At 44.6% G+C, this 18,680-nt stretch overlaps 1 protein-coding gene across 6 annotated transcripts in view; it reads right to left on the bottom strand.

Annotated features, from left to right (window-relative positions):
- Nucleotides 1-18,680, bottom strand: part of LOC118284600 (spermatid perinuclear RNA binding protein) — a 75,384-nt gene that overhangs the window by 16,651 nt on the left and 40,053 nt on the right. For 5 of the 6 annotated variants that reach the window (XM_047329354.1, XM_047329353.1, XM_035607433.2 and 2 more), the window contains exons 3-10: nucleotides 15,360-15,542; nucleotides 7,041-7,291; nucleotides 6,063-6,231; nucleotides 4,779-5,061; nucleotides 1,895-2,016; nucleotides 1,019-1,114; nucleotides 727-838; nucleotides 143-240 (exon numbers count right to left, since the gene is read on the bottom strand). In XM_047329354.1, the coding sequence (XP_047185310.1) occupies nucleotides 143-240; nucleotides 727-838; nucleotides 1,019-1,114; nucleotides 1,895-2,016; nucleotides 4,779-5,061; nucleotides 6,063-6,231; nucleotides 7,041-7,291; nucleotides 15,360-15,362 (1,134 nt within the window). In that variant the 5' untranslated portion in view covers nucleotides 15,363-15,542. Of the gene's footprint in view, nucleotides 1-142; nucleotides 241-726; nucleotides 839-1,018; nucleotides 1,115-1,894; nucleotides 2,017-4,778; nucleotides 5,062-6,062; nucleotides 6,232-7,040; nucleotides 7,292-8,071; nucleotides 8,092-15,359; nucleotides 15,543-18,680 lie in introns of those variants that run through there. The other variant, XM_047329356.1, reaches the window with a different exon arrangement.

Here is an 18,680-nt window from a genome sequence, read left to right as displayed (position 1 = left end):
TCTGTGTGTTAACAGGCGTGTTGCTTAATGATTCCCACACACTGACAGCTCAGGGCGAGTACAGCTGGGTGACAACAACAGTGTCTTTAACCTTCAGTGTGTGTGTGTGTGTGTGTGTGTGTGTGTGTGTGTCTCTGCGTACCTGTGCCCTGTAGGTAATGGCCTCAGCCTGCTGGTCGGACATGTTGTCTAGTGTGTTTATTGGCTCTTTCTCACATGGGTCGTGTAAACCTGGACCACCTGGGGGGCGAAAGAAGAATAAATACTCTCCTGCCAGTAGAACACACATTCTTTCACCTGTTAATCAAACTTGATCTCCTTTAAAAAATATATTTTGGGAAACATTCATGTGCACGACTCTGTTCTCTTCTCCAGACCAACACCTCAAGGAGCCTCAATGTTGAAGTGGATTTAGAATCTACTGATCCAATTTTTATCAAATCAAATAAAATGAGACTCAAAAATTAGCATACATGTTTGAGTCAATTTTAAAAAACGAAACATCAAACAAACTTTCAGCGGCCGTTATCAAGATGCCCTCTTTATGATCACCTGCGTCAGACAGCTGCACTCTGAGGGGGTCAATGAGAATATCTCGAACAGAAACATTTCAAAAATGTGGCAGGCAGAGCTTCCATGTATCTGCTCATCTGCCCAAAACACACACGTCCTCTCTTTCTCAGCTCTGTCGAGTTGTACATTCATGCGTCCACCGCGGCTCCGTACCTGGTAACAGTATGCCGGAGGCCAGACACTCCATGACTCGGCGCAGGGCCTCTCCTGCCCCAAGAGGTCTGTTGCAGGTGGCAATGGCTTTCTCACAGATAAGCTCTAGGGGCTGCAAGGACACACACACACACACACACACACACACACACACACACACACACACACACACGTGTACAGTACATGTGAACATGCATCATGCGAGTTGAGAAAAGAAACTGAAAAAACTCTTTCTTTTCTATTTCACAGGGATAAGAACTCAATAAACAGGTCATTGGAGTGACACACTCACCCATCCTTTGAGAGGCTCCCAGACGGTGTGTCTATTGCACATGTCTCTAAGTATCCTGAGAACAATGACGCAGGACTTGAGCCCGTTCACCCGAGCCTGAGAGAGAGAGACGGAGGGACGGAGAGGGAGGCCAGAAGGACAGTTAAGCAGATGGAGGGGAGAAGGAAACAAACTGAGAACAGGATGGGTGGCGTTTCGTGCAAACACATTTAAAACAACAGCCTGCTTCACGTCACGACAAAAATTCACAATTCACAAGTGACTGTATCTGTTCTGACACTGTCCTGAGCACACCACAGAGAGAGAACATCCGGAACTATGGTCAACGCTACACATTTCTATGTACTTTCTCTTTGAGTTTTGTCCTCAGATAATCTCAACGTGTACAATGTTTTAGTCAGATAAGTGAGTTGGGAGACAGATGGGGAAGGGTATGGGAATCAAAGGGAAGCACTGACATACTGAACAGAGCAGGCAGGTTCACATGATAGCCAAAAAGAAGAAAAAAAAACAACAAGTATCAACCATTGCTTTTGTAGCCTAACGACACCTTCTACATTCTTTCTACGTAATATTGTAAGTGATGTGAAATATCTTGGTAATTTCTTTTTCATGATGTTGAGATGAAATAACACGTTTAACAGTCATATTGCCTTTAATTATCACGTACACTGTTGATTAAAATCGGTTAATAATAATAACAACAACAACAACAGCAACGTGTGATTCTTCAACACGCGCATCTGCTCTTGACTAAACTGAGTGGGCGGATCGAAGCGCCACAGAATTGTATCAGTAGACGGTTGACAGCTTTGGGCGTATCGTCAGGCTACAACAAGCATCGGGCAGGAAGACAGGAAGTGAGTGGGTGCCGACCTGGAACCACTTGGCGTGTCGCAGCGCTGCCAGGGCCAACAGACATCTGTGTCTATCCAGCACCTCCCCCTCCTCCTCCTCCTCCTCCTCAGCCTCCACTCTCTGCGCAGCAGCACCCAACACTGCCACAAAACAATCACAACCCGATATAGAGAACGTAAAAACACACACACGTCACGTCTGAGTGTGTGTGTTTGAATCTTTCTTTTTTTTGTTTCTTTTTTTTTTGGCGCGTGTGTGAAGGTGTGCAGACACACGCGGAACTGTGTGTGAGTGCACACATACGCACACGCACGTGCACTGATATTTTTGGTACATACAAGGTGCTTTCCATGCCATAAAGTCGCCCCTCTCCTTTGCTCGCGCTCTGCGCTCAGTTCACAGATCTGACGGATGAATGCCCGCAAAGACGTCCGTGTCATTTTCAACACTGCGATCGGTCTCACATGTGTCCAACTGCGTCACATGTCGACGTCCTCAGCACATAGTAAAACAGGATGCACTGCGTCTCCTGCACATGAATGTGTTGAAAGATACACAAACTGTTCGGCGGCGATTCGAGCGGCTTACATCCATCTGTCGCTGGCAAATCAGCGAAATGGGAGAGGAGAGGAGAGACAACTTTGTGGGATGGAGAGCCCCCCCCAACAGACATACACCAAACAAATACGTAAGGAGTGTTTGATTTACGGCGCGTGGGCGTTGCCAAAGACATATGCCGTCTTGCCGCCGTGCCCAAGCAAAGGTAAATCAATCTCACCTTTGTGTATTTGAAGAGGATTGTGTTTATTTTGATCCAGTCTGCACCAGGCAGGAGTCAAAATAGGAGTTGTTGTTTTCACGTAAGGTGCACTTGATTTCACAGGCTCGTAAAGAAATGGTGCAGAGAAAGCAATTCAGCACCCTGTCCGGGCAAACAGAATCAAGTGCTCCTGAAGGAGGACTGAAGATTATTAATAAATGAATACAAATCTAAGATTGTTTGACCCAGTCTGAGACAAATGCAACACAGGAGGAATCAAGGCAGGGTTTAGTCAGAGCGCCGCGGTTTGGTAAGAGAGGAGCATTCTCATATTTCTATATCTAAGCATTTGATTCATGTCGCCCGACACACCAGACCGGTCGAATTACTGCACTTTCATCCAGTCTGCTAGTGTGAGAATCAGCACAAAGCCTACGATGTGCAAGGCGAGCTGAATCAGATGTGAATGAATGAGTGTGGTTACATGGGGGTTTCAAAGGAGCGTGTATTATGCGTGGGGTCTACTGGGAGTGAAATAAAACACAGCGCCCTTTGTGTCCCTACGAAAACACAAGCTAGGTAAATATTTTCCCCATCACTCTCCCATAGAGAGAGAAAATCCTTCCCCGAAGTTATTAGTTTGAAATGTCAAATGTGGAGCACCGCAAGAAAATCTATCCCACGTTATCCCTGAACTCCTCTGGCCGTTATGGCAGCGTCGCTCTCCGTCTGGCTGATGCGCAGCGTGTGAATGTGTGTCACTGTGTGATGAATACAGGTCTATCTCAGGGTCTGTCAACGTGGTCCCAGCTGCAAGCGGGAATATTTCACTGCCGCTAGTGGATCATTACAGACGTTCTTCCTCTCATTTGTCCTCCCTCTCCTCCTCTCAATCGCCGCGCTGACTCAGCGCTCTTCTTTTATCATTATCTCTTCTCTGTGTTACTGATGCCATTTTCTCCCGCAGACTCATTAAAAAAATAAAAACGAATGTCCCCTCTAATTAACGGTCACAGCGCCCTCCTTCCTTAAAACACACGCATTAATGTAATTTGTGCGCATAGACACAATCAAAATCTATTTCTTATAATCTGGTGAGATTATTAAAACCAAGCACTATTTCAGATCAATATAAACATGAACTGAAGCCCGATCAGAAGGCGTTATTGATCCATCGAAGAGCTGGAGCTTACTGAAACATTGGACACAAGGAAATCCTGAAGCTAAAAATGTGTGATTTTTATAGTTAATATGTGTGTACCGTGTTGTTGTGTGTGTGTCTTTGTGTCTTTTCAGGGATATTTTAACGCTCTGATATGTCGCTGTCAGCGTTCTAACAAAGGCAGCGGCAGGCAAAGTTTTAAAAGAAGAAGATGACGACACTGGACGAGACCACTGGTACAGTATATGCGCCTGTCGATGAATGTGTTAATGTGTGGAGATATTACATCCTGCCTTTTAATATATAACCCTATTAGACAAACTGCCACACCCCTCGACCTCCAGTGGTGCCTGATGAAATCTCAGCAAGTAGACATTTACTACTGTGACTGGCACCTTTATCCGTCAGGGACAAAATATGATTGTGTGTGTGTGTGTGTGTGTGTGCACGCGCGCCTTCGCCTTGCATGTGTGTTCATTTCTGTGTGCAAGAGGAGAAAATACGAGCCGCCTTCTCCGTCTTGCCGTGGCACGTGGCATGACGTACGGCTAACCTTCGCGCTATCCTCTCATCTCTCTCTGAGACCCGAGTGTCTAGTTGGACGGGAGCCACAGGATGGATGGCCGGCTCGCGACTGCTCGGTTATTGATTCCGCTGGCCTGTTGGCCTTGCTCCCCCCGTCCCGCCGCCCACGACCAATTATAACCAGTTCCTGCTACCCATGAAAACAGGTGGTGGTGGTGGTGGCGGGGGGGTTGGGGACTGAAGATTGTTACTTGACTGAACAACAGACTGTGCCTGTGTGTTTCTGCCCTGGTGTGTGTCCTGTGGCGTGTCTTGTCTAGTTTCCGCATCAGTTAATGGGGTCAAACCGTTTGTTTAGGGAAATAAAAACAACTGAAATCTAAACACTAAAACATACATGTACAATAAAAAAATGAATTATGTGTGTTCCTAAGTTCCTATCTCAGAGTTCCTACCTCGCTCATTCTTCTTCTCCTGCTCTTCCTCTTGCACTTCCTCTTCCACCTCTTCTCCTCCTTCCTCCCCATTCTCCACCGCCTCCTCCTCCTCCTCCCCCACCTCCTCCTGCTCCTCCTCCTCCTCCTCCTCCTCCTCCTCCTCTTCCTCTTCCTCGTCCTCCCTCATGGCTGGCGAGGTGAGGGTTATCTTCAGTGTGAGTTTGGGCTCTGTTGCACTTTGTACCAAGATGGCCGCCTCGGGCAAGGAGCTTGTGACCTCATACTTCTCTTCTGTCAGCTTCTGTCATGTGTCAAACAGACATAACTGGATGATCAGAGGTCAAGGTCCCAACGTGACTTTGTACAGGTGGAGAACAAGAAGTGAATAAATATCTCAGCCGGCTGCTGCATCCGGACGAAGCAAAATTGCAGCGTGTGAGATTGTGTTTCTCACTGTCACAAGTATATTAATGAAGTTGTCGAGCTTAAATATACTGAAGATACTGACTTCATCTCAGTGTACGCAATGGCCACAGCTGTGACTTGAAACATATATGTATAATGTGTATGTATGTGTGTGTTTAAAATTATGCAAAAAAAAAATCTTTCTTATGTAATACCTAACCCTAACCGTAAAAAAGAGGAAAAAATATGTCCTCTACGTTAGTGCCTGCACCAAGTGTTCACCCTCTGTAGGTGTCAGTGTGTTTAGTCTCTTGTGTGTGTGTGTGTGTGTGTGTGTGTGTGTGTGCGTATGAATGTCAGCGGCTCCACTTCTCTGCCAGGACTTGTTAATCAGGGAAACGTGACACTGACGTAGTGACGTGAGTATTAATCACACATGACTCATACATACTAAAACACCTCTCAACTTCTCACTTGGTGATATTGTTGTCTCTTGCCTATTTATGCTACCAAGCATCTCTTTACACTTACATATTAATTTATATATACACACACACACACACACACACACGCACACAGCAAAATGAGTTGGCAAATTCAAGCAGAGACACTCATAAAATGTGGAAGCTTCACCAATAGCTTCATTTCTGACACTGGGGAGGATTATGTGATAAAAATAGTTCTTTTTTGGATTTCATTTGTCAGAATATGATGTCACTGTGTGTGTGTGTGTGTGTGTGTGTGTGTGTGTGTGTGCGCGTGTGTGTGTGTTTGTCAACAGCAGCTTTGTGACCAAGTGTATTAGAGAAAACACTGAGAACTGGAAGCAGCATTACGAGCCTGAATGCATGCATGTGTGGGTCTGTGTGTTTCAGTGTGTGTGTGTGTGTCTCTAACCTCTATCTGTGTGGGTAAATTGTGACAGACATTGTCCAGCAATGTCTGTGTGGGTTTGTCTCTGCACATCAGCACCAGCTCCAGGTCCATGTCGCCTTTGATCAGGAGGCCTTTGGCCACAAGGCCGATCCTCATTACTCCACACAGCACGCCACCACTGCTGGACTCCCTGTTTTACCATGAAAATAAACAATGAGGACAAACGCATTTGGATTTATGGCGGAAACACTCAAATGGTACAATTTCTACATTAAAATATATTCTAGGTTCTATGTGATTCAATATCATAAAAAAACTAAAAGGAAACTTACTTTGTCAAAGCAATAATGTCTCATAAGAAGACACAGTATTGTCACCGCAATTTCTCACATTCAAGCATAATTGTAATTTTGTGACACATCTAATAAATCAAATTAAACTCTACAGGCAATGCATCCGACCAAAAGAAGTTGCCAAATTTCAAATTTTCAATTCACATCAATATTTTTATGTAATCTTTGGTAAGTGGCTGTGGAAACGTTTGAAATGCGAGATGCCAGTTAACACTGCAAAACAAGGTCCGACAAGGCAATCCAAGACCTTAATGAGAAGCAGTGAACCCTTAATGAAAAAGATTCATGAAGATCGCCGACCATGGAGACTCTGCCCACAGATTGAAAAGTGGTTAAATTAATTTCCTCCAGAGCCAAACTGCTGCCTGGGGATTTCAGTCTTTCTGAACACATGAAAAACACTGAGCATGTATGAACTACAGTCAATTTTACTTACCATTCTTTAGTTGGAACAAATTGAACCATTTAAGTAAATACGACTATGTTTAAAATAAGAAGAACAACAACAAGATATGCCAACCCCTGTTTTAACTCTTAAGTCAGACAAAACAAGCAATAATAAAATAATTGAAAATCTATTAATTGAAAAAAATAAGCATCAAGAGTTTATCAAGAGAAGCCCCACTATGAGCTACTACTACTCTACCTGTTGCTGCCACTGGATTCCAAAGGTTCATTGCTGGGCACATCGCCGGGGGCGTCCTCCTCTGTGCCGTCTGCCGGTCGGCTGTCGACGTCAACGCTGCTCTGATCCAGCCAATCGGAGACGTGTTTGAGGGCACACTCAACGGTGGACACCAGCGTCTGAACCGCCTCCAGCTCCTGAGAGGAAGGGTAGATGGCGGAGTGCTTTGCCATGACATGGCGGTCATCGTTACTAAAGGAACGGAAGGACCTCTGAAAGGGGAGAGGACAAGGAGACGCGTCACATTCAGTATGTATGATTCAAATCCACTGCAAACGCTAAAACATAGGGATGCACGCATACAGTATCTGTACACAAACATCAACAGACACACACACACACACACACATACACTTTTGAAACAGACTTCCAAAAACAGATTGAGCTTTAATCCGTCAAATCAAGCTTTGTTGAGGACAGACTTCTCTGTATCAAACACCTCAAATTAAAAACTAAAACTAAAACAAAACTCAGATATTTGCACAAATGCATACTGTACTTTCGCACCCAGCTACACAGGAATGTATGCAGGATTTCAGGAGTGTGTCCACACACGCTGCTATCACAGAGTCATCTGACCCCCCCACACACACTCGTATTCTCCCCACCTGCACTAATTCAATTCTGGGAATACATTTGAGCTCTTCGGTCTTTTCTCATTTACTCCCTTCTTCCTCTCTGCGAGATAAAAAGGTCAGGACAGAAGGCAGTTGAGGAGGACAACAACCGGGAGAGTACAGAAGCTTTTAAGATGAAAAATGACAAAAATGGATGTGGGACTGGAGTTAGAAGTGAAAAAAGAAAAAAAAAGATGACGGAGAGGAGCAGGTGTAACTTCCATAGGGAAACACCTTGTTAACTGTATGTTAGCCTTTCGCATCTCATCCTGTGTCACAGCGTTTCAGTAGGCGGTTGTTTATGTGGCCTAACGTTAAACGGAACAGAGATTCGTTGAATATTTGACAATTAATTATCAAGAAAAGAAAAGTCACCTTTTTGGAGCGGCTCAGTCAGAGTCCAGAGCTTGGTCAAGAGGAGATGCTGCAACTAATCTCAAGAGAGAATATGAGTTGAAGCAGCTCAGTAGGAAGAATGGTCCAAAACTCATCTTGCACAATGTGCACGTCTGATCAGCAGCTACTGGAAAAGCTGGTTTGAGGTTATTGTTGCCAAAGGAGGTTCGACCAGTTTTCAAATCAAAGGGTGGACTTACTTTTTCCACCAGCACTGTAAATGTTTAATGGTTGTTAATGGACACTACATATTATAATAGTTTTTGCGTTATTAGCTTCAGCACTTTTTGTTCCTTTGTACTTGGTACTTAGATAAAGGTCAGATCACATTTCATGACCGACTACTGAAGAAAACCAGGAAATTCCAAAGGGTTCACATACTTTCTCTTGCCACTTCAGAATGAGGGGCCAGTGTAATCTAAAATCAAAGCATAACATTTGCTGCGATACATATATATAATGTCAATTCTTTTGGGCAAATGTACGATTAATAATAGAAGAAGAGCTTGCTAACAACAATGCTTTTTAGAGTAAATTTCAGAATTAATTTCTCAGTGCTTTTATAATTAGCAGCAACCCCTTCTGTTCTCTCAATTTCAAATCTCTTCCACTATCTGCACTACCTGTTTCCATAAAGCGTCACATCAGCCTGAATCTTGCTGATCACTGTGGTTTTCACTTTACTCATCATCAACGTCTCTTTGTCCTGCCTTTCATCTCTCCTTTCCCTTAAACGCTTCTCTCTGTTTCCTCCAACCTTTTTGTTAAAAAATATTAAGATATCATATCTGACAAAAAACAATTAGGATCACAAGCTACTGTTTGCATTATTGCCCGGTAACCGGGATCTGAAGGACGAGGTTCAATTTGAATCATTAGTGGTTTATCACACTATGCCGGGGGAGCCTGAAGTGCCTATCACTCGATTCTACATGAGGAGGCTGCTCGCAACAAGCTGCAAAGTAGACCTGCTTATCTCTGAAACCCACATTTCCTTTTATTCGCTACACAGACACACACACACACACACACACACAAACACACACACACAAATAGCAGAGATGACCTTTTCTGTGTAGTATGGATAGGGTAGCTCGAGCGCTACTATCAATCTACTTGAAATCCAAGTACCACCTACACACATACACACACACACACACACACACACACCAACAGAGCACACTTCATCGTATTCCTAATTGTACTGGTGGCATTCTCTTTCACCAGAGTGAGTGAGATAAAGCCATCAACAGGATCGAGGACAAGCACTGCACAATCACTGCGGCCTCGCAGCTTGCGTCGCTCGGCATGTAGAGTGTAACACTATCGCTTGGCAAGGCGATAGTGACACAGAGAGGGAATTTAGACACCTTGACAGAACACGCAAGTATCCCAAAAAAAAATGTACGCAATAACACATGCAACACTTCACCGTTACGTGCATGTATTTCCAACCCTGAAATGCTGTTTTCAATAGATCTTTACTTGTGTTGTGAGGCATCTGAGCGAGAACATGTGTAACAGGAGTAGATAGGATGTCAATAGAGTTTCCACGGTACTCGTGCAGAACAGATTACTTGGACTGGCAGAAAATCACCAATAATTTTGGATTTCCCTACTTTTCCCTCTATGATTATTTTTTGGTTTTGGTCTGTTTGTCAAACAATTAAAGCAATTCGATGATTGTCAAGTCAGATTATTCAAAGAAAATCACTGCACTGTTCTTTAATTGAGCTACGAACAATATTTACTGGCACATCGTGATGGTGACTTTTTTTTTCTCTCCATAGAGAAAATATAATTCTTAAGCTCAAGAGACGAGCTTTGCAAAAATAATGTGATAACTGTGTTATTGTGTTGAATTGAATGTGCATTAAATATGTGTCTGTGTGTGTGTGTGTGTGTGTGTGTGTGCATACTTGTGTGCCTCCTCAGAGCAGTGTTTAACAGACCGACAGTCGCAGACTTTATGAGCCGTAGCTAATGGGAGCTTCTGCAGCCATAAACCACACTACGACGAGAGTGTCTATGTATCTAAACGCGTGTTTGAAGCTACTACTCGACCATGAGGGAGTTGTCCCCCCCAGCCGCTCTGATCGCCATGTAAATCAGAGCGGTTAAGGAGGACTCACTGACAGGAATCGACCCCTTAGGCCAGCGGTGTCCAGATCTATGAAATTTACAAAAGTGACATGAGTAAGTTTCAAGGATAGGAGCTGACGCAGGGTTTTGTGGAATCACACTGATCTGAGTAAACATTTCTTGGTAAAACTTGAAAGCACAAAAGCAGTTTACCCACACACTGATGGTGTGTGGGTAAACTGCTGAAGCACATCAAGTCGCTCGTATTTCCCTCCTCACATCCTGATTATCGCTATCAGGGCTGTGGCACAGTGGTTTTGGTATCCCATCAATGAGATGCACTCAAAAGACTCGCACCCAATCTGTTCGAGAACGCCGCGGCCGTCCTTGACTCCGCCCACGACCTCCACACACTCCCGAGGTCAGTCGCGCAGTGTGTTCAGCGGTCCAGCGGTCCATGTGTGAGCGTATGAGCGAGAGCAAAATAAATCATAACTGATGGTTAGGTCACAAGGGCTCTGGAGCCAGATGCCTGGAACAACCCCTCGGTGTCACTAACGTATAATTAGACTGTGTCTAATTTCAGCACGTTGATCTAATGCTGGTCCGTGGAAGTGAGAAATTAAGTTCGGACGTCTTGTAAGGCAGAAATTGATACTGCGATGTCTCCTAATTCAATATCCAATCCTCAAATTAAGGTTTGGATATGAATTAAATTAAACACATCAACATGAAAAGTTAAGATTAATAGACAGGTTGCATTCAAGCCAGCAGTGTAGACAGATTATCTAAACCACTATATTTGGAGGGAAATCTAAAAGTGACGCACACGAACTGTCAGAAATATTCTTAATAACCTGTCTGATTGTGTCACTGCTCATGTTTCAATATATGTCCCAAGAGAAAATAGAAGCCAGTGAGGTAACTGGGCATTACCTCACTGGCTGATACATTAAAAACAAATTAAAAACAATTTCCTATTAAACTGTTATGTCTCTCCTTCTTCCATCTGTACTGTTTATTCATTGTTATTAGTATGGCATTATGGAGTAAGGAATATGTACAGTAGAAGGTATTTTTCACTACATGTATATTAAATAAGATAATGAAGTGTGGAATGGAAACCTGGACACACGCCTACATTTTGGCTTGGAAGGGTCCCATCGAGGTCAAACTGTTCATTTTCAGCTTTAGCATGAATTTAACATCAAACTCCCAAAGAAAATAAATTCCACCAAAGCTCAGGCATTAAAAAACAACAACCTGATAACCAAGGCCAAGAACAAAATCGACACAATCAGTTTGAGAGACACAAGGAAATTCTTCTCTACCGAGGAGTCCGCATAAGACATGCACATATTCCATTGTTAAATCCCAGCTGTCTGCAGGCCACTGGCACACACCAGGCACTCTGCGTGTGCGTGCGTGTGCGTGTGTATGTGTGTGTGTGTGTGTGTGTGTGTGTGTGTGTGTGTGTATAAATATATGCCATTGTTGCATAGTGCTTTTAGACCACACACTTACCAATTACATTCCACTTCACGGCCCAGTGAGGACCGACCTGCTGGCAGGCCCATGTTACGTAAGCACATTACACACAGCATTTACAACTCACTGTGTACGAAACTAACCCGCACGCACACACATACCAACACAAGAGGAAAAATCCAACAGATGATTTAACACACACACACACACACCGACATGGGCACATAAAACGCATACAATCAGAGACAACAGTGTCTTAAAGATACACACGCACACACACACACACACATGGATCCATTACTTCTACCCATCATCCCTCATTCTGTCCTCAAATGCTCCGCAGTGAAACCATTTCACCTCAAAGTGTTATGTTAGACGTGTTCCCTGTCAGCGGCAGCTACTTCACTTCACTTTCCCCTCCATTGCTGCCCGTCTCTTTCAGGCTCTTCCTGCCTCATCCTGCGTCTGTGACCATCTGCTATAAATTTCATGACCCTATGCCAAGGACAAGCCTCACTGGAACAATATCAGCTGGGGATTGGAGGGATACTCTACACCTGCGACGCTACTATGGATGTGTATCTATTACCTATTATTTCAGAGCATTGTGTTTGTGCTTGTGTGCGTTCATTTTCAATAAGTCAGGTGCTCTAAGGGTACGCTGAGTGCTGAGTGCTTAGACGACAAAACAAGTCGTAGAAAGTGTTGTGAGATGAGAATGAGGAAGTGGATAAAGCCTCAGGAAGTGAGCAAACAAGGGCGACAAAGGTGAGGAATCAGCAAGGAGGAGATGAGATATGAGGAGGGAGATGAAGAAAAAGAGGAATTTCAATATTTTTTGCCAGCTGCTGTGGAAACAACAGGTTTGTTTGTGCTGCCGCTGACAACACAGACCACGATGTATCCTCTAAAAAAAAAAATGATACTAAAACCCAGAAAAACAAATCACCGCCGATAAACACCAGGCGAAACCCTTTTGAAAAGTCTTGTTTGAGAAAATGTCACACATCCTTATCCCGACATGAAACCAAGATGAGTCGAAGGGGGGAAAAAAAACAAAACTATTTGAAAACTTAAAAAAGAAAAACCATCAAAAACGGGCCTGGGAGTGATAGGACATGCAACACTGGGAAAAGAAAAAAAACAAAAAAACAACAACAACTCAGTGGCTTCTCTGTAACATTCAGCAGCCTTGGGGAGATTTCATTAAAAATTCATCCTGTGATTTATCTGCACTCTGCTTGGCAGGCCGGCTTGCCACAATCCGCTATCCCTTTTTATTGTGCTCTCTCTCTCTCTCGCTCTCTCTGTCTCTCACTGTTGTTTAAATTACCACATGCGCTGTCACACACACACACACACACACACACACACACACACACACACACACACATGCATGATAGCAGCCCTTGTGGCTGCGGGAATTAGCGGCGAAACGACAAACAGGCCGTCCACATCAATCACGCCGGACTTCTCAACTGTCCCACAGAAACGCGAGACCACATGGGGGATACGCGGAAAAATATAATGCGGCACAACCTATAGAACATGACATCAGTGTCCGCAAAAAATTCCCAGCCTGTCTGGTATCGGCCGGGATGACATTCATCTAACGTGGGCCGTCATCCATCAAGCTTATGAACCAGCCCTCAATGAAATACAGTATTGTTTTTGTTTTTGTTTTGTTTTTGTGGGTCCGTCATTTTGTGCCACAGAAGCAGAGTAACACAGTCACTGCTCTCACGCCGCTTTCAGAATCATTCCGCTGCTGCTGTCCTGTCTGCGCGGTGGAGATTTCTGCGACGGGTACAAGCAGCTGCAGAGGAAACGTCTCCTTCTGCCTTTGTCTTAGAAGAGGTGAATTTACAGCTCACTGCATCTCAATACGCTGTTTAGGTAGTTACTAGACATAAGGTCGGAGGGATAACTAACTTCCTCATGGCCCCAGACACAGCAACGAAATAGAAAATATGAACGTCGGTACACAAAAACCACATCCAAACATCCAAATCTAATTCGACTAACAAAATTCTTGGATGGGTGCAGTCCAGTTATGTTTCCTATCATTAGAAGTGAAATGAAACCAAACCACTTTCCACCTGCAGTGTGCGCCCCCTCCCCCCGCACAGAAAGAAGTAATCTACTGATGACATGCGAGCGCGTGAAGATGCAGGTAAATACTGCGGACATGTTTTTTTCATGAAATGCATGAAGCTCCGAGGAAAGTCGATAAAGGAGCGGTTGACGCGGCGACACCCTTGCCAAGGTCACCCGCAGTATCTGCTGCATCACCATAACTGAGGACTCCTCGCGGTGTTTGAAAGCGGCACACTCTCATTACCCTTGGTTATTTATGAGCGCCACCATGTTCTCTCTCTTCTGCAAAGTCCGACCTCAGCACCTTCAGCAACATCTCGTTTTCTCTCAATCCCTCTCAGCCGTTCACTCTTCTCCTCCTCCCCCCACCTCCTTTTTCTTTCTTCTCCCCTCCTGCCTTCATTCTCCCATCCTCCCATTAACAAGCCACTCCCTTACTCTCTTCCTCTTTGTGCTAGTTTCTCCTCCTCCTTCCCTCTTGTTCTAGTTTTCAATAATTCATCTTCTGCTCTTCTCCTCCCTCTTGGGGAAAAGCTCCCACTGTCACAGGCCAAGACCATTAATCAATCCCTCGTCTCTCTCTCTCTTCCTCTCTCAGCTCTTCACCTCCCATCTCTCCTCCCCCTTTTCCCCGCTCTCTTCCCTCTTCTTGCTATCCGTATTCTTTCCTCCTTTCATCTCTCATGTTTCTGTTTATCATTTATGTTTTAATGGTCTTATCTGCCCCCACTTGTCATTCATTCTGTCTTTGATCTTTTTCGATCTGGAGCCATCCTCTTCCGCCTCCATCAAATCAGCAGTCGTTGCCGTTCCTGCATCTTCTCCCTCGCATAAGACATGCCTCTGGTGCTGTTGTGTAAAGAAAAGGCCTCAATTCTGCATGAATTCAGCACTATGAATACACAAATGACAATGTCTCATCTATCCTTCTTATTAAAATATAACAAATAAATACAGGTAGGATATTATACATCACATCTGTACCTAATTACTAGTTATTCCAGTATAGGAATCTGTGGCCCTTACAGAGAACAAATTCAATGCTTTAGGACTAATTGAGAAGAAAAACATCTAAAAATTCCCTTGCTCTTTTCTCTCACCCTCTCTATTTATCTCGGCTCTCATTCGTTTCAACATCACCCTCCATGTCTGTCTCCGTCTGTTTCCTTTCAACATTCTTCATCGCTCTTTCTTTTCTCCGTCTTCACCCTCTCCTCCTTCTCCAATGATAATGTTAAGTTGTCATCTGACATCAACCCCCCAAACGCACCCGATAAGAGCTGGCTGCAATCTGCACCAGCTCTTATCGGGTATCTACCCCTCTCTCTCCCTCTCTCCCTCTCTCCCTCTCTCTCTCTCTCTCTCTCTCTCTGACGCACACACTTTGTTGTCATGTCTGGCGCGGAGTTATCAGATTGAACTCTCAACACCCACAGTCTGGAGGCTGCTTCCTTGCTCTACTGTGGATCTGCCAATATCCACGTGCACAGCCGCACCGGAGCAGACGCAGACACACACACACAAACACACACACACACACACACACACACACACACACACACACACACACCAGCACCTGCACACACAGAGAGTGTATTACCATGCCTGCAGGAGGAGCGGTCGCACGTTTCCTTCCGTCTGACGCCCGCTTGCTGGAGTTGCTGGGGGCGCGTGGTGGGGTGCAGAAGCAGGGGCTACTGGTCAGGATGTTGCTGTGACGCCGTTTGCCCTCTTCATGTGCACTTCTGTCACTCTAGCCACCACTCCGCGAGAGGTTGTACTTCTAAGAGATGGAGAAAGAGAGAAAGAGGGAGGAGAAGATAATGGATGGAAGGTTAATCCTTGCCTCAACAATTACAGGAACTGTCGAGGGAAATTTTCAATGCAAGAAATGTAGATTTCCTTAATAGCTTAAAAGAGCAATATATCAAAGAAGCTATGGGGAATAAAATTGGTAGGAGGGACAGCAGCATGATCAGCATCTAATCTGCATCATCCACATCACACTAACCCTGCGGAACCCAATACCACCCATACCTTGATTTTCTCCTGCAGCACTCTGCTCTCTCTCTCATTCTCTCTCTCTCTTTCATTCTCTCTCATACTCTCTCTCTCTCTCATACTCTCTCTCTCTCACACACACACACACATGCACAGTTTTCTCAGTGGGGGTGCCGTCCCTGTCCTTGAGTAGAGAATCTGACAGAATGGCTGATCAACCCACACACACACACCCACACACACACACACACACACACACACACACACACACACACACACACACACACACACACACACACACACACACACACACACACAGGCCCTCATTCATTTTTCATGAGTTGGCAGGGGCTTTGAGGGTGGGGGATGTAATACAAACATCTACTTGTTTTCATACATTGGAGTTGCGCGCACACACACACACACACACACACACTAGTAGTTAATAGACTAAATGAGAAATATCTTTGCTGAGACTAAAAACATACAACAGAATAAAAAGGTGTCACTAAATGACAGTGATTGTGTGTCGATAACTTGAACATCATGAAGGCAGCAAATGACATTTTAAACCACTTCATAGAACGAGCAGTGTTTTAAAAAAAGGACTTTCTGCTTTACTCTAAAATACTGTGTTTTACTGTGAAGCACTTTCATATTCAACTCAGGACGACCAGTACAGAGGGAGAAAGGAAGAAATAGAGAGAAAAAAGGATTTTGAAATTACAGTGCGCAGTGCTGAGAGAGAGAGCTGGACCACTGCGCTGCAGAGTGCTGCTTCCACTTAAGTGTGTGACTTCTCCCGGCTTTTTATTCTTTTCGGCGAACAACAGCGAAAGACAGAGGTGACAATTGAGTAACACTGAAAAAAACACGCAGAGGGAATGTAGACACAGGTCTGATATATAAGTTATGATGAATTTGTTATTGTGTGAAAAGTAAATTGAGGTTTATTTGTGCCGTCTTCTACCTTCAGCTCATCCTCGGGCTCCGTACAGTAAACCAAACATGTGGCGTTGCTACGAAAACACAGGACAGTTTTTTATCAGTTGCGGAGCGAGCCGAGGTGAGCAGATACACAACGTTCCTATTCACAACACGAAAATGTCAACACTATCACCACTGACAGAACACAGGCGCATTTGGTCGCGCTCAAACCAGAGCAATGACATTTATAGAGTTGTACATGTCCGTATGTGTGTGTGTGTGTGTGTGTGTGTGTGTGTATAAGCTGATTCCCTAAAGGTCTGCCAGATTCAGGGTTTGCCCCATTTAAACAGGAGTTATTTTGATCAATGAAAAATCATCCGCAATCATTTTTCCATGATGTTAGAAAAAATGGTAACGGAGAATAAGAAAAAGAAAGAAAAAGTAAATGCATGATGAAAATGATGTCACCTGGTAGCAAAACAATGATGAGATTAAAGTGCTCATGACTGATCTTCATTACTTGGAATCACGATTTGATCAGGAGGGAAACATGACACATTTTCATCTAGTAGATTCAAGTAAAGTCTCAGGACCAAAACATTTGTAAAAACGTTATTTGGGTCAGAGCTTCATTACCTGGGTTTGAGTTTGATCTGCAAAAGCCATGATCTCTGAGAAACTATAGATTAGACGGGTAGTGAATGGATTCATTGAGTGCAATCCATTTGAAGGTGTCCCTTTGAAAAAAATGAAATCTCTCTGCCGCTGCTGCACTCTGCAGAACTATGACTGGCAGTTTTCTGTTATTTACACTGACAAATAACTATCTCTGGACGTGAAGAGCATCGCATCACCCTGAGACAACATGGACGTCCAGGGTCCTAGTATCTGGATCCTGTCAGGAGGCGCAGAAAATTAACACACGCGTGACCTGCCGGGGGATTAAGTCGTGGTGATGCTGCAGCCTCCCGGGGTGCGGGTGGGTGATGCAGACAGTAGTTTTGAGAAAAAGACAGAGACAAATGGAGAGAATTGGAAATGAGCATGAGCGGGAGCAAGTAGGACAAGGAGAGCGAGCGGAAGAGGCAGACAGCCAAACTGTTTCGGAGAATGTAAAGGCCGGGCAAGGGGACAGAGGGGAATCGGATAAACAACAACACCAGATATTGAGCTGGCCCCCTCAGGCAAACTCCTCATTTTCTCTCCAGCGCTGCCTCGCTTAGACACCGGCCGCCGGCCTGCGACGCCGACAATTACCTCCTCAACACACCTGGCAGCGGCAGTGTGTGTTGTGTGTGTGTGTGTGTGTGTGTGTGTGTGACTCGTGTTTCGCCAGCTACAATACACAGCCAACACTCTTCACTGGAGCTCTCCTCCAACGTGTATTGGCCACTTGGGATTGTGTGCACACGATTATAGCGCGTGCTCAGAGACACAGACACAGACACAGGCACAGACGCCGTGCCAAGAAGCATAATAACAATGTGCCAGCCCCCATTCGATTGTCATTATGAGAGCAATTCAATGATAAACAACACCAGCGATTCCCTCCCGTTGTTCCTCTCTCATGACACCTTCCTTCTCGTTTCTCTTTAATTAAAATCAGGAGCGAAGACATTCCAAATAATAAAGCGCGCATTATGGTTTCGAAATGTGATAAGAATAAAACAGAGTGTTTGTTTGAACCCGAGCTTAAATGAAGCCCTGAATCTTGACAACATGAATATGAGGTCTGCTCTAAACCCACCCCCCACTGTTTCCCACTGCAGGCGACAGCATTTTCACATGCTTCGCTTCGTGTCGCCTGCTCTATCTGCCCGTTTGTTCACCAATCCCCCTGTGGCCTTCTTTTCCTTATGTTCACACCGACCAATTATTACATTTCTCCCTGCTTGCACCCTCTACCTCTTCTTGGACGCCTCCCATCGGTATCCCTTCTCCATTTGTCGGCCTCTCTCTTTTTCACACCATCCTGGTGGACCATTAATGT

This window comes from Scophthalmus maximus, chromosome 20 (genome assembly GCF_022379125.1).
Source record: "Scophthalmus maximus strain ysfricsl-2021 chromosome 20, ASM2237912v1, whole genome shotgun sequence".
In the NCBI taxonomy this organism is placed as follows: Eukaryota; Metazoa; Chordata; class Actinopteri; order Pleuronectiformes; family Scophthalmidae; genus Scophthalmus; species Scophthalmus maximus.
This window is presented reverse-complemented; position numbering and strand designations above follow the sequence as displayed.